The 14,312-nt window shown below is 58.9% G+C and overlaps 3 protein-coding genes across 9 annotated transcripts; all 3 read left to right on the top strand.

Annotated features, from left to right (window-relative positions):
- The first annotated feature begins 98 nt into the window (after nucleotides 1–98).
- On the top strand, nucleotides 99–3,861 carry NUDT22 (nudix hydrolase 22). The gene is made up of 6 exons (XM_054441207.2): nucleotides 99–245; nucleotides 452–949; nucleotides 1,386–1,484; nucleotides 3,092–3,189; nucleotides 3,323–3,416; nucleotides 3,695–3,861. Exons 1-6 carry the CDS (start codon nucleotides 243–245, stop codon nucleotides 3,833–3,835), a joined length of 933 nt encoding a protein of 310 aa, XP_054297182.1. The 5' UTR covers nucleotides 99–242; the 3' UTR covers nucleotides 3,836–3,861.
- A 73-nt stretch (nucleotides 3,862–3,934) lies between these two features.
- On the top strand, nucleotides 3,935–8,114 carry DNAJC4 (DnaJ heat shock protein family (Hsp40) member C4). 6 transcript variants are annotated; one of them, XM_054441226.2, is made up of 7 exons: nucleotides 3,935–4,156; nucleotides 4,266–4,774; nucleotides 5,711–5,804; nucleotides 6,270–6,454; nucleotides 6,544–6,705; nucleotides 7,730–7,816; nucleotides 7,906–8,114. In XM_054441226.2, exons 2-7 carry the CDS (start codon nucleotides 4,689–4,691, stop codon nucleotides 8,015–8,017), a joined length of 726 nt encoding a protein of 241 aa, XP_054297201.1. In that variant the 5' UTR covers nucleotides 3,935–4,156; nucleotides 4,266–4,688; the 3' UTR covers nucleotides 8,018–8,114. The 6 variants fall into 6 exon arrangements, with proteins under 6 accessions (XP_054297201.1, XP_054297198.1, XP_054297197.1 ...); XM_054441223.2 differs by having other exon boundaries at nucleotides 6,541–6,705; XM_054441222.2 differs by having other exon boundaries at nucleotides 3,995–4,156; nucleotides 7,730–8,114.
- A 209-nt stretch (nucleotides 8,115–8,323) lies between these two features.
- On the top strand, nucleotides 8,324–12,602 carry VEGFB (vascular endothelial growth factor B). 2 transcript variants are annotated; one of them, XM_054441229.2, is made up of 7 exons: nucleotides 8,324–8,735; nucleotides 9,285–9,327; nucleotides 9,647–9,843; nucleotides 10,088–10,161; nucleotides 10,997–11,032; nucleotides 11,331–11,471; nucleotides 12,172–12,602. In XM_054441229.2, exons 1-7 carry the CDS (start codon nucleotides 8,676–8,678, stop codon nucleotides 12,191–12,193), a joined length of 573 nt encoding a protein of 190 aa, XP_054297204.2. In that variant the 5' UTR covers nucleotides 8,324–8,675; the 3' UTR covers nucleotides 12,194–12,602. The 2 variants fall into 2 exon arrangements, with proteins under 2 accessions (XP_054297204.2, XP_054297203.2); XM_054441228.2 differs by having other exon boundaries at nucleotides 8,329–8,735; nucleotides 11,230–11,471; nucleotides 12,172–12,186.
- The last annotated feature ends 1,710 nt before the right edge of the window (nucleotides 12,603–14,312 follow it).

The raw sequence follows: 14,312 nt of genomic DNA, 5'->3' as shown, positions 1-14,312 counted from the left end.
AGGATCCTCAACCGCGGCGGGGCGGGCGGCGGACCCGCCAATGAAAAGCCGCGGGGGAACGGGGCGGGCACTTCCGCTTCGGAGAAGGGGCGGAGCCTGCGGGACGCGGCGGTCGGTGAGCGCCCGCTGGAAGCTGGAGCTTCCGGGCCCTGGAAAGGGGTCCCCGCGCGCCCTGGGTCGGAGACAGACCCCGGGGTTTGGGGGACATGGGCATTTGGGGCGCCTGAACCCAAGACCTCTGGATGGTAGGGATGCCTGGGCGTCCTGGGTACCCTGCGGGACTCGGGGCTCCTGCGGGGAAGATGGCATGTTTTACTGCCCAAGGAGTGGTCCGGGGGGTGGAGAAGCGCTGCGGGTACCCTCAGGAGGTCTGCGACAGAGGGGGCCAGCTGCGCAGCCCAGGAGTGGTAGTGGCCCCCTGGGTGACAGGCCTGGTTGTATCCTCCCCCAGAGCTGCCCCGTTCAGACCATGGACCCTGAGGTGACCCTGCTGCTGCAGTGCCCTGGCGGGGGCCTGCCCCAGGAGCAGATACAGGCCGAGCTGAGCCCCGCCCATGACCGTCGCCCACTGCCATGTGGGGAAGAGGCCATCACTGCCATCTGGGAGACCCGGCTAAAGGCCCAACCCTGGCTCTTCGACGCCCCCAAGTTCCGCCTGCACTCAGCCACCCTGGCGCCTATTGGCTCTCGGGGGCCACAGCTGCTCCTGCGCCTGGGCCTTACTTCCTACCGAGACTTCCTGGGCACCAACTGGTCCAGCTCAGCTGCCTGGCTGCGACAGCAGGGGGCCACCGACTGGGGTGACACGCAGGCCTATCTGGCGGACCCACTGGGGGTGGGCGCTGCACTAGCCACAGCCGATGACTTCCTTGTCTTCCTACGCCGCTCCTGGCAGGTGGCTGAGGCCCCTGGGCTGGTGGACGTGCCTGGTGGGCACCCTGAGCCTCAGGTGAGATTCCAGGCTGGGCACAAAGACCCAGACAGCTCAAGGGAGCTGCAGCTCTCCACCCTCCCAATCCTCCCAGCTTTGATTTCCTCATCCCTTAAAGGGAAAATTGGCCTGGTGTTTCTCTGAAAGTTTGCTCAGGGCAGTCCAGCTGGCTCCCCACTGACCCCTGCCCCAGTCCTGTGAGAAACTAGAAAACACGGGGAGGAAAGATTGGGCACAGGAAGAAGATGCCCTACTCCACCCCTGCCACCTGTGTATCTCCTTTGAAGCTAGACCTCTGGTTGTCTGCCAGGGAAAGGACACCAGACTCAGGATCACTAACTCTCTTACACTGTGCCACATCAGGCCCTCAGGGCCAGCAGGTATAGGCTTGCTGGTCCTGAGATAGGGCAGGGGGAAGAGGTGGGGAGCAGGGGCTGAGCCTGACCTCCCACAGGCCCTGTGCCCTGGTGGCAGCCCCCAGCACGAGGACCTCACTGAGGAGCTGGTGGTACGTGAACTCTTTTCCAGTGTCCTTCAGGAGATCTGTGATGAGGTGAGTGAGGTTGACCTGGACAGGGTGGTAGACATGAAGGGAAGGGGTAGGACTTGCCAGAATCCTACAGGTCTGGGCTGGCAGGAGGCCTGCAGGCATCTGGCCAGCAATGAGGGAAGAAGTTGGCTTTGCAACTATACATACTTGGAGTGGAATTCTAGCCCTCAGCACCCTCTGCCTTGGATTCTTCTTATTTTCTTTTCTTTTTTTTTTTTAGACGGTCTCGCTCTGTCACCCAGGCTGGAGTGCAGTGGCACGATCTCAGCTCGCTGCAAGCTCCGCCTCCCAGGTTCACGCCATTCTCCTGCCTCAGCCTCCCAAGTAGCTGGGACTACAGGCGTCCGCCACCATGCCTGGCTAATTTTTTTGTATTTTTAGTAGAGATGGGGTTTCACCGTGTTAGCCAGGATGGTCTTGATCTCCTGACCTCGTGATCTGCCCACCTCAGCCTCCCAAAGTGCTGGGATTACAGGTGTGGGCCACCGCGCCAGGCCGGATTCTTCTTCTTTTTTTTTTTTTTTTCTTTTTGAGATAGAGTCTTGCTCTGTTGCCCAGGCTGAGTGCAGTGGTGCCATATCGGCTCACTGCAACCTTCGCCTCCTGGGTTCAAGTGACTCTCATGCCTTGCCCCGCCAAGGATTCTTCTTTTCAATGGGAACAATGATAAATATCTTGCCTACTCCCCAAGTCTGTTGAAAAAGGAGTAAGTGGCCGGGCGCGGTGGCTCACGCCTGTAATCCCAGAACTTTGGGAGGCCGAGGCGGGCGGATCACAAGGTCAGGAGATCGAGACCATCCTGGCTAACATGGTGAAACCCTGACTCTACTAAAAATACCAAAAATTAGCCGGGCGTGGTGGCGGGCGCCTGTAGTCCCAGCTACTCAGGAGGTTGAGGCAGGAGAATGGCGTGAACCCAGGAGGTGGAGGTTGCAGTGAGCCAGAATCGTGCCACTGCACTCGCACTCCAGCCTGGACGACAGAGCGAGACTCCGTCTCAAAAAAAAAAAAAAAGAAAGAAAAAGGAGTAAGTAAAGGAGTAAGTGTGGCAGGGTGTGGTGGCTCACACCTGTAATCCCAGGACTTTGGGAGGCCGAGGCCAGCGGATCACCTGAGGTCAGGAGTTCGAGACCAGCCTGGCCAACATGGAGAAACCCCATCTCTACTAAAAATGCAAAAATTAGCCGGGTGTGGTGGCGTGCGCCTGTAATCCCAGCTACTCAGGAGGCTGAGGCAGGAGAATCACTTTAACCTGGGAGGCAGAGGTTGCAGTGAGCTGAGATCGTGCCACTGTACTCCAGCCTGGGCGACAGAGCGAGACTCCATCTCAAAAAAAAAAAAAGAAAAAAAGAAAAAACAGTAAGTGGGAGTCCCAGTCACTAAATTGACTTCTCTTGGGTGACCCTGGGCAACGTGTTCAATCTCTCTGGTTTTGGTGTACCTGTAAAACAAACATGCCCATCATCTGACATTCTGTAATGCTGGGTCCTTGATCTACAAGTTATAAACTGCTGTACACGGGTAACAGGCTGTTTTTCATTGAGACAGGCAGGGATGTGGGCAGTGGCATTGATAGGTGGGACCTCCCCCCACCCCACCCTCCACCGCAGGTGAACCTGCCGCTGCTCACCCTGAGCCAGCCCCTGCTGTTGGGCATCGCCCGAAACGAGACCAGTGCTGGCCGAGCCAGTGCCGAGTTCTATGTCCAGTGAGTAGGCTCGGGTACATGATCCTGGGTCTTGGGAAGGTGGGTGGTAAGGAGTGGGCTGAGGCAGCTGTGGCTCCACAGGGACCCCGCAGGGGCTGGTCACCCACTAAGCCACCCTTGTGTTCTTGTCCAGGTGCAGCCTGACTTCTGAGCAGGTGAGGAAGCACTACCTGAGTGGGGGACCCGAGGCCCACGAGTCTACAGGAATCATCTTTGTGGAGACACAGGTGCAGAGTGACAAACCATCTTGCTTGGAGGCCAGGGCTGGGGCCTGCCGAGGCCTGGCAATGCATATCTTGTAGGGGAGGTGTTGGCTGGGTCACAATTCCCTCCAGAGTCACAAGATTTGCTCTCAGTGCAAGGGAAAGGTCCAGGGACCTGTTCAGCCCCTTAACATGCCTCCCTAAGGACAGTGCAGAGGTCTCTGAGGCTCAGGAATTCTGGGCACAGCCCTGGCAGGAGATGTGGCAAGCTTGAATGCCTGGGTCTCCTTGTCTCCCCACAGAAAGTGCGGAGATTGCAGGAGACGGAGATGTGGGCTGAACTCTGCCCCTCGGCCAAAGGCGCCATCATCCTCTACAACCGGGTTCAGGGAAGTCCCACTGGAGCGGCCCTAAGGTCCCCAGCCCTACTCCCGCCACTCTGAAGATAATAAAGGACTTTATTCTTGGATTCCGTTGGCATCTGCTATTTCTGTGACAGAGAGGAGCAATGGGCCCTGAGTGTGTAAGGCAGGACAAGTGACTTGGGAAAAAAAAACACCCGCCCAGCCTCAGTGTCCCCCTCTGCAAGCAGGGGATAAGAGCTGTGCCTTCCTTGGCTGGCTCCAGAGAGGCTCCGGGGCGGAAGCAGCTCCATAAGATATGCCTTGCTGCAGAGGGGAGCAACAGCGGAACGGAGAGACGGTGGCCGGGCCGAAAACGTCACAAAGCCTCAGAGAGCGGGCTCTGTCCCGCCCGCTCCCCAGGTGGGCGCCCGCGCCTGTCCAGCGCGTCCGCAGGCTGGGGTACCGGAGGCACCAAAGGCCAATAGACATGTAGGGGCGGAGTCTCCACCGGTTTTTTTTTTCCTGACAGGTGGACGTGGTCTTGGCATCCACGCCAATGAGAGTGCGAGGGCGGGGCCTGAATAGACGCAGGAAATGGCGACGGCCGCGGGTCTGTGAGCAGCGGGGGCGGGGCCTGGTTGTGGCCCCTCCTTCTCCCGGCCCCAAGATCCCTGGGTGGGAACGGGGTCTCGGAGTCCCTGGCTGGGTGGCCAGACCCCGAAGCCAGCGCGGGGAAGGGCTGCGGATGCCCGGGTCAGAGGAAGGGGCAGATCCAAGGACACGCGGGTCTGGTCCTGGGCAAGAACCGCCCCCTCCCCGGGCCTGCTTCAGTCTTCCTTCGCAGAACACCGGGCCAGGCCCCTTCCCTCTGCCCCCGGGTGCTTGAGGTCTAGCCCCATCCTGGTCCAGTGCGCTCTTGGTAGCCTCCTTTCCCAGCTGCCCGCCCGCCGCCATGCCGCCCTTACTGCCCCTGCGCCTGTGCCGGCTGTGGCCCCGCAGCCCTCCCTCCCGGCTCCTTGGAGCGGCCGCCGGGCAGCGGTGAGTTGGGCGCGGGGGGCCGGCCCGGTTGTTCAATGGGTTTCTGTTTGCCCTATGTGCTGAGTTAGTTGTGGTCTCTACTCCGTGTCAGGAGGCTCCCAGGTTTGTCTCAGATAACCCTCGCCTTCCTTGCTGAGGATCAGAGATAGAGAAGACCCCCAAGGTCATACAGCGATTTAAGCAGCAGAGGAGGAGTTTGAGTCCAGGTCAAACCCAGCGCTCTTACCACAGCTCTAGTGGTTTTCAAGCATCACTGTATCACTGTGCATAACCCTCTGTAGGGGGTGGGAGATGGGGAGGTGTCGGGTACAAAATCCAGATTCCTGGGCTCTGCTCTGGAGATTCTGAACTGGAGGAATCAATTGGGTGGGGGTCAGGAATCAGTTTTTTCTTTTTCTTTTTCCTTTTTTTTTTTTTTTTTTTTTGAGATGGAGTTTCGCTCTTGTTGCCCAGGCTGGCGTGCAATGGAGCAATCTCGGCTTACCGCAACCTCCGCCTCCCGGGTTCGAGCGATTCTCCTGCCTCAGCCTCCCGAGTAGCTGGGATTACGGGCATGCATCACCACGCCCGGCTAATTTTGTATTTTTAGGAGAGACAGGGTTTCTCCATGTTAGTCAGGCTGGTCTTGAACTCCTGACCTCAGGTGATCCGCCCTCCTCGGCCTCCCAAAATGCTGGATTACAGGCATGAGCCACCGCGCCTGGCCAGGAATCAGTTTTTTCCAACAAGTTTTTGGACTCCACTTTGAGAAATCCTGACCTGCACTATGCCTGAAACACTCCAAAGGGAGGGCTGATCTGGAGACAGATCTGTCCTGGGACCTGTTTCAGCCCTCTCAGCTCTTGGTGGCTGAGTTGAAGGGTGTGGCCCAGAAGGCAGGGCAGAGCTAGCTTCTGGGATCCTTCAGCCCCTGCAGGTTTGGGACTCTGTTCACAGGTCCAGACCCAGTACTTATTATGAACTGTTGGGGGTGCATCCTGGTGCCAGCACTGAGGAAGTTAAACGAGCTTTCTTCTCCAAGTCCAAAGAGGTACCAGTACCCTTAAGGTGGGGAGGGGGAGCAGGAACTCTGAGCCAGTGTGGGTGTGCTTCAAATTCCCAGGAGTAGACCAGCATCTCTGGCGGGTGCCACATTTTTTCAGCCCTCATAGGGAGTGGCAGGTGCTCAATGGTAGGGGAAAGGCTGTGGGCAGGAGCCAGGGCTCCTGTCTGATGGGCTGGGCTTGGTTTTCTTGACCTGCCTGCCTGCTCTTGAGAAACCTGGACCGGGGCATATGGTGAATGCAGGGGGCTGGCAGGTGGGGAGGGCTTGAACACAGGAGGAGGCAGGAGTCCATGCTCTCTGGCCTTCTGAGGAGTGGGCAGGCCTGAGTGAGGGTCACTGACCAGGCAGGGCCTCTGGGTATGACTGGAGCCCTGGTGGGTAGATGTCATCAGCATGGGCCCTGGGGAGGGACAGGCAAAAGGAGATAAGAGGAGTCCTGCCCCACCCCAGCTGCACCCGGACCGGGACCCTGGGAACCCAAGCCTGCACAGCCGCTTTGTGGAGCTGAGCGAGGCATACCGTGTGCTCAGCCGTGAGCAGAGCCGCCGCAGCTATGATGACCAGCTCCGCTCAGGTAGTCCCCCAAAGTCTCCACGAACCACAGCCCATGACAAGTCTGCCCGCCAAACACACAGGTACAGTAATCCTGCCCTCAGCTTGCCCCACCCCCAGGTCTCTTGGGGAGCCTCATTTCCACAATGTCCCTTCCTCTGCCTCCCAGCAGCTCCTGGGCACCCCCCAACGCGCAGTACTGGTCCCAGTTTCACAGCGTGAGGCCACAGGGGCCCCAGTTGAGGCAGCAGCAACACAAACAAAACAAACAAGTGCTGGGGTACTGCCTCCTCCTCATGCTGGCCGGCATGGGCCTGCACTATATTGCCTTCAGGTGATGCCTGTTCTCCCCGGGGCGATGGGCAGAGGGCAGGAGGGTGGGTGATTTCCAGTGTGGTCAGCCAGTCCTCCACAGCACCTCGTGGCCCGTACTCTTGTGTCTCTCAAGCTAAGAGCTGCTTGAAATCGGTCTCTGGAGACTCTCCTTACTTAGTAAAGGCAGCGCTGAACCAAGAGCTAACGTTGTCATTTACAGTTTTTCATATTTCGAATGTAAATCTTTCGTGCTGGCTGCCAGGAAGGGATTGAGCCAAACAAAATCAAGCACAAGCAGCAAATGCAGCACAGCTCATTCATTTGGCAGTAGGCATCTCCCTGCCACTCTCACGCGTGCCACAGAGCTGATTCTCTTTATTCTATTTTTTTTTTTTTTTTTTTTTTGAGATGGAGTCTCACTCTGTCGCCAAGGCTGCAGTGTAGTGGCGCGATCTCAGCTCACTGCAACCTCACGTCTGCCTCCCAGGTTCAAGCAATTCTTCTGTCTCAGCCTCCCGAGTAGCTGGGACTACAGGCGTCCACCACCACGCCCGGCTAGTTGTTTTGTATTTTTAGTAGAGATGGGGTTTCACCATATTGGCCAGGCTGGTCTCAAACTCCTGACCTCAGGTGATCCACCCACCTCGGCCTCCCAAAGTACTGGGATTACAGGTGTGAGCTACCGCACCTGGCCACAAAGCCGATTTTCTATAGCAGATACCTAAAGGCCAGTGCCCACTGCTAGCAGCCTGAGTAGTTCAGTGATGGAGTTAGACCCATACCCTTTCTAGTCTTCTGGGAGGAGCACCCCCATGTCCACAGCTGCTGTCACACCTCGAAGTGACCAGGGACTTCAGATGCCATTGGACCCTAGACAAGCCAAGGCCACTCTGAGCGCTATCTATCACAGGAAGGGTTAGACTGAGGTCCCTAACCCTGTGTGAGGGTAAAAAGCTGTGAGTCCCCTAGAGTGGGGTGGAAGGGGGCAGGACTTCAGGGACAGCAGGAATTGGAGTCCCAGGGTTAATTGTGACCCATTGCAGGAAGGTGAAGCAGATGCACCTTAACTTCATGGATGAAAAGGATCGAATCATCACAGCTTTCTACAACGAAGCCCGGGCACGGGCCAGGTCTGTCCCTGCTCCCTGCTCCCTGCTCCCTGTCAAGGCTCCGCACTTCGGGATCCCTATCCCAACCACCCAGGTGCCCTCTCCTCCAGGGCCAACAGAGCCAGCCTTCAGCAGGAGCGACAACGGCTAGGGCAGCGGCAGCCGCCACCATCCGAGCCAACCCAAGGCCCCGAGATCGTTCCCCCGGGCGCCGGCCCCTGAGGGGCTCACCTGGATGGGGCCTACAGTGCGTTCCCGCCTTGCTTCCTTCCCTGGACGGCCCGCTCCCCGAAACGCGCGCAATAAAGTGATTCGCAGAGCTCGTGTCCGGCTCCCTCCTTAAGGCCCGGCGCCCCCGGCCCCGGCCTCGCCAAGAGGCAGCGCCCCGCCCTCCGGGTAGTGGCGGCGGCGACCCGGGAGCCCGGCCTCCTGGGCGGTGCGTCCCCTTTTCCCTGCCGCGGCGGGAGGCGGGAGGGGGTGTGCGGAGGAGGCGGGCCCCGCCGGCGGCCTCGCCCCCCCACCCCGCCGCCCCGCCCTCGCCCCAAGGCCCGGTGGGGAGCGCGTGTCTGGGTCACATGAGCCGCCCGCCCGCCAGCCCGGGCCTGGCCCCCCGCCGCCCCCGCCGTCCCCGCCGTCCCCGCCGCCGCTGCCCGCCGCCACCGGCCGCCCGCCCGCCCGGCTCCTCCGGCCGCCTCCGCTGCGCTGCGCTGCGCTGCCTGCACCCAGGGCTCGGGAGGGGGCCGCGGAGGAGCCGCCCCCCGCGCCCGGCCCCCGTCCGCCGCGCTCGGGCCCGCGCCATGGGGCTCTGGCTGCCGCCGCCCCCCGCGCCGCCGGGCTAGGACGATGCGGGCGCCCCCGGCGGGCGGCCCCCGCGGGCACCATGAGCCCTCTGCTCCGCCGCCTGCTGCTCGCCGCGCTCCTGCAGCTGGCCCCCGCCCAGGTACGTGCGGCCTGACAGCGCGCCCGCCCGCCGTGCCCTCTCTCAAGGTTGGCGGAAGTGAGGAGGGGACCCGTGGCCTCGGCCAAGGGGATCTTCGGGGTCCGGCCTTGGACGGGGGCCCGGCGCGTGCATCCCCTGGGAGGTGCCCCTCCCCGCTGGCCCGCCAGGCCCAGTCTGGGGCCACTCCTCCGCCCCACCCCGTCCCCTGGGCACCGCCGGGGGCGGGGCTCCCTCGGTGCCTGCAGGACCTGCTTCGGTGCGCACTGTGCGCGCTCCTGATCTGCATGCAGCCCCCAAACATGCTCGGCTCCGCGGCCTGGAAATTTGGCGCGGCCACCAGAGCACCTGTTGTGTTTTGGGCTAGGGTAGGTCCCGGGTGGCCAGAAAAGGACAGGTAAAGCTAGAGCGGTGGCCACAGGAACAGAGCAATCTGGAAAGATGTCAGAGAGGTGGTGAAGCCTCTTGATGCAAGGGCAAAGCCCCAGGGATGGCGACAGGGTCACACCCTCCTAAAGTGTACCTTGGGTACAGGTCTTTTCTCTTCCACAGGCCCCTGTCTCCCAGCCTGATGTCCCTGGCCACCAGAAGAAAGGTAATACTCACAAAAACTCGGCACTAGCCAGCACTAAGAGGGTTTGTCCTGGGCCCTGATTCCAGGTGCCTGGTGTCCACCATCTTGTGTAACTCCCCTAGAATATTCAAACTATTATTCTACCCATTTCACAGAGGAGGAAATTGAGGCAGTGGGGTTACTGGGATCTGGATAAACAGGGCAGGGGAAGACAGGTTGTGAGGGCAGAGTGGGGAGGGCTAGTGGAGGGTGGCTGTGACTTGGGGACTGGGGAGGACAGATGCTGGGAGCAGCTGCAGGAAAACCAGTGAGGACTTAACCCCTACCGGTCTGCTCCCAGTGGTGTCATGGATAGATGTGTATACTCGTGCTACCTGCCAGCCCCGGGAGGTGGTGGTGCCCCTGACTGTGGAGCTCATGGGCACCGTGGCCAAACAGCTGGTGCCCAGCTGCGTGACTGTGCAGCGCTGTGGTGGCTGCTGCCCTGACGATGGCCTGGAGTGTGTGCCCACTGGGCAGCACCAAGTCCGGATGCAGGTACTGGGCAGGTGGGGCAACGGGCAGGGGATGCAGGTACTGGGCAGGTGGGGCAGCGGGCAGGGTGGATGCTGGCTGGCTCTGGGCCTGGGGCAGCCTGGAGACTGAGGCACAGGAGACAGGGTTGGGGGGAAGGCTGGTGGCCAGCCTCCCGGCTATTGGGTGAGCTTTTCTCCCTCCAGTCTTAGAGCATCCCCTTTCTCTCTCTCCCTCACTGTCCCCCCTGTTCTTCTCCTGAGCACAGATCCTCATGATCCGGTACCCGAGCAGTCAGCTGGGGGAGATGTCCCTGGAAGAACACAGCCAGTGTGAATGCAGGTGCCAGCCAGGCCCAACTTCTGAGCTCGCAGAGGCCAGGCTTGGGGGGTGCTGGGTTTGGTGGTCCACAGAACTGGGGACCAGGTTCCTAAGAGTAGAGCCAAGGGGCCAGGCGTGGTGGCTCACGCCTGTAATCCCAGCACTTTGGGAGGCCGAGGTGGGCGGATCATGAGGTCAGGAGATGGAGACCATCCTGGCTAACGTGGTGAAACCCTGTCTCTACTAAAAAAATACAAAAAATTAGCCGGGCATGGTGGCGGGCGCCTGTAGTCCCAGCTACTCGGGAAGCTGAGGCAGGAGAATGGCATGAACCTGGGAGGCGGAGCTTGCAGTGAGCCAAGATCGTGCCACTGCACTCCAGCCTGGACAACAGAGCAAGACTCTGCCTCAAAAAAAAAAAAAAAAAAATTGTAGAGCCAAGGGTAGGCCTTGGATCTGGGGCAACAAGGTAGGATGCTTGGGCCGGGGGTAGTGGCTCACACCTATAATCCCAGCACTTTGGGAGGCCCAGGCAGGCAGATCACCTGAGGTAAGGCGTTCAAGACCAGCCTGGCCAACATGGTGAAACCCCATCTCTACTAAAAAAAAAAAATACAAAAATTAGCCGGGCATGATGGCGGGTGCCTGTAATCCCAGCTACTTGGGAGGCCGAGACAGGAGAATAGCTTGAACCTGGGAGGTGGAGGTTGCAGTGAGCCGAGACCACGCCACTGCACTCCAGCCTGGGCAAGAAGAGGGAAACATAGTCTCAAAAAGAGAGAGAGAGAGAGAATAGGATGCTGGGATTTCCTCATCTTCCTCTTGTTTGTCTGTGTCTATCTCTCTTACTTTTCAGACCTAAAAAAAAGGACAGTGCTGTGAAGCCGGACAGGTGAGTCTTTTGGACTCCAGCTGAGTGGGGGCTGGGGGAGTACAAGTGAGTCCGGAAGCTGTTGCTCCTCTTTCTCCTCCCACCCGTCCCTCACTTTCCCTTTCCCTCTGCTCCCCAAGCCTGTGTTCTCTGCCCCGACCCCAGCTCTAGGGAAGACTCTTCCTTCCCACCCCAGACATGTCGCTTCTCCTCCCTAGGGCTGCCACTCCCCACCACCGTCCCCAGCCCCGCTCTGTTCCGGGCTGGGACTCTGCCCCTGGAGCACCCTCCCCAGCTGACATCACCCATCCCACTCCAGCCCCAGGCCCCTCTGCCCACGCTGCACCCAGCGCCACCAGCGCCCTGACCCCCGGACCTGCCGCTGCCGCTGCCGCTGCCGACGCCGCAGCTTCCTCCGTTGCCAAGGGCGGGGCTTAGAGCTCAACCCAGACACCTGCAGGTGAGGCGTCTGTGGGGTGGTGTGTGTTTGGGAAGGCACCAAGGCCCTGTCCTGGAGCAGGTCCAGGGTGAGCCTGCCAGTGGGAGGAGGGCCAGGGAAGGGGAAACTGTTGAATGTGTTGAACAAATATTTACCAAACAGCTGCTGGCACCTGGAGCTGTGTAAGCAAGCCCAACATTCTAACTCAGGAGTCAGCTATAGGAGGGACGATGCCAGCAGAGGATGTCAAGGGCTGTAGTGAGGGGTACCTGGCCTCATCTTTCAGAGGTCAGAGATCTCTTGGAGGAGGTGACATCTGCCTGGAGTAGAAATGTAGGATACAGCTTTTCCAGCTTGCAGTTCAGGCCTTCCCAGAAGCCCCTGTGGTAGACATCTACCCTTACCTATGGGCTTCAAGAGGCCAGGGGACATAGTGGAACCCTCGTCCACCCTTACCTGATGTGTTTCTCACCATCCGTGTCCCGCAGTGAGGCCATGGGGTGAAATCATATGGGCCGGGCCAGTGGGGGCTCCCGAGGAGTGTCAGGAGGGGATGGCCTTTGCAGAAGGTTCATCCTTCCCCCTGCAGCCTCCAGTGCCCAGGGCCGAGTGGTGTGGCAGGACGCTCAGGTTGTGATCTTAGTGGGCCCGAGGCACACGTGAGTCCAGGGCTGAGGCTGCGCTCCAGCCAGCATGAACAGATCACTTCCTCCCTCCTCAGGTGCCGGAAGCTGCGAAGGTGACACATGGCTTTTCAGACTCAGCAAGGTGACTTGCCTCAGAGGCTATATACCAGTGGGAGAACAAAGAGGAGCCTGGTAAAAAACAGCCAAGCCCCCAAGACCTCAGCCCAGGCAGAAGCTGCTCCAGGACCTGGGCCTCTCAGAGGGCTCTTCTGCCATCCCTTGTCTCCCTAAGGCCGTCATCAAACAGGACAGAGTTGGAAGAGGAGACTGGGAGGCAGCAAGGGGGTCATATACCAGCTCAGGGGAGAATGGGGTACTGTCTCAGTTTCTAACCGCCCTGTGCAAGTAAGCATCTTACAACTGGCTCTTCCTCCCCTCACTAAGAAGACCCAAACCTCTGCATAATGGGATTTGGGCTTTGGTACAAGAACTGTGACCCCCAACCCTGATAAAAGAGATGGAAGGAGCTGTCCCTGCCTGTGTCACCGTTTGTCACTGTCCAGGCTGGCTGGTTTGGCATGAATGTCTGCATCACTAAATCCAAAGCTTGTCTTGCTCCCTCGTCGTGCAGATGGAGGAAATGAGGACTAAGGCCCCACAGCAGATCCCAGGCAGGGCCAGAATTATGTATTCATCACTTTCAAGTTATTGCCAGGCATGGGAGTCAGGGACAGCCCAGTCAATACAGACTGCCTGCCCTCCTGCTCTTCACCGGGGTTCTTTTCTGGAAGGAGACGGCCTTCTGTGGCCAGAGAGCTTGGGGTAGGACCCAGATCTGCTGAGTGACCTTGCTTGTCACTACCCCTGCCTCTCTGAGCAGCAGTTTCCACATGTGCACATAGAGGGAACAGAAGATTGCTGTGGTTGGCGTCCTCAGGCCCCAGAGAAGTTTGAGACTATCTTTACATAATAGAAAAGAACACTTGTTCTTCCTGCCAGGCAGCACTTTCAGCATCTGCTGCTTTTTGTTCCCTGCAGCTTGAATCTAAAGCCCCAACACCTGCCCTGTCTTAACTTCACTCCCACCTCCCTGAAACGGAAGCACCAAAATTCTGGGGCTGGTGGGCCTGGTTTGGGCGGCAGGCTCCCCTCAACCCAACCCACACAGTGTTTTTCTTTTTTTTTTTTTGACGGAGTCTCACTGTCGCCCAGGCTGGAGTGCAATGGTGCGATCTCCACTCACTGCAACCTCCATCTCCTGGGTTCAAGCGATTCTCCTGCCTCAGTCTCCCAAGTAGCTGGGATTATAGGCGCCCACCACCACGCCCAGCTAATTTTTGCATTTTTAGTAGAGATGGGTTTCACTGTGTTGGCCAGGCTGGTCTCGAACTCCTGACCTCAGGTGAACCACCTGCCTCCGCCTCCCAAAGTGCTGAGATTAGAGGCGTGAGCCACTGCGCCCGCCCAACCCACACAGTTTTCTCTACCCTCACCTCCCTCGCACCCTGCAGGTCCCTTCATCGGTTGCTGCCTGAGATTCTCCTGACTTGTCTATCCCAGCCCAGGCCCAGCCCCTACCCTTCTCCCTGCAGCCTTCAGTGCCCAGGGCTGAGTGGTTTGGGGTGGATGAAAGGCCAACCTTGGGCATCACTGCTTTGCCTGCTGAAGCAGGACATTCAGGGCAGAGTTAACTCAATTGGGCAGCCATTAGGAGGGGCAGCTACCCTAATGGAGGCTTTCTCTGAGGTGTTGGGTCAGAGCATGTGGGTATGATCTTAGTGGGCCTAAGGCAGGAGTGGGTTGAACCAGGAGACAGTTCCTGACAGCGATTACTGCTTTCAAATCATTTTCTCAGTCATGATGTCACTGGACATGCCATAGGTCAATTAGCGTGAGGCAGAGAGGGGTTAGGGCCCCAGAGCTACCACCTCCAGAGCCCAGTTAGCCCCACCAGACACACACAATGCTTCACATGCACCTCCTCACTTCCTCCTCAATTCTGAGGTCAACATCATGATTGTCTTCCTTTTATAATTGAGGAAACAGGCTCAGAAAATCTAACTGGCCAGGGGGATTTGACCTCAAATCAGCTGTCTCCCTAACCTTCAACCTAGGTTTAGCTGCCTCTCAACTGCAGGTTCATTACTTCAGTTGACAGATGTTTGGTGGCTGCTGGGGCTCCTGAAAATATGTCTGGTCGGGGAACAGACCCAGCCAGATCATTCCAGTCATGAGT

This window comes from Pongo pygmaeus, chromosome 9 (genome assembly GCF_028885625.2).
Source record: "Pongo pygmaeus isolate AG05252 chromosome 9, NHGRI_mPonPyg2-v2.0_pri, whole genome shotgun sequence".
Taxonomy (NCBI): Eukaryota; Metazoa; Chordata; class Mammalia; order Primates; family Hominidae; genus Pongo; species Pongo pygmaeus.
This window is presented reverse-complemented; position numbering and strand designations above follow the sequence as displayed.

Coding starts and splice junctions, on each gene's coding strand:
- NUDT22 (XM_054441207.2), top strand. Junction 3,190..3,322: donor AGTGCCGAGTTCTATGTCCA/GTGAGTAGGCTC, acceptor GTTCTTGTCCAG/GTGCAGCCTGACTTCTGAGC. Junction 3,417..3,694: donor TCATCTTTGTGGAGACACAG/GTGCAGAGTGAC, acceptor GTCTCCCCACAG/AAAGTGCGGAGATTGCAGGA.
- VEGFB (XM_054441228.2), top strand. CDS start 8,676: ATGAGCCCTCTGCTCCGCCGCCTGCTGCTCGCCGCGCTCCTGCAGCTG. Junction 9,844..10,087: donor AGCACCAAGTCCGGATGCAG/GTACTGGGCAGG, acceptor TCCTGAGCACAG/ATCCTCATGATCCGGTACCC. Junction 10,162..10,996: donor CACAGCCAGTGTGAATGCAG/GTGCCAGCCAGG, acceptor CTTACTTTTCAG/ACCTAAAAAAAAGGACAGTG.
- DNAJC4 (XM_054441221.2), top strand. CDS start 4,689: ATGCCGCCCTTACTGCCCCTGCGCCTGTGCCGGCTGTGGCCCCGCAGC. Junction 5,805..6,269: donor TCTTCTCCAAGTCCAAAGAG/GTACCAGTACCC, acceptor GCCCCACCCCAG/CTGCACCCGGACCGGGACCC. Junction 6,455..6,540: donor TCTGCCCGCCAAACACACAG/GTACAGTAATCC, acceptor TCTGCCTCCCAG/CAGCTCCTGGGCACCCCCCA.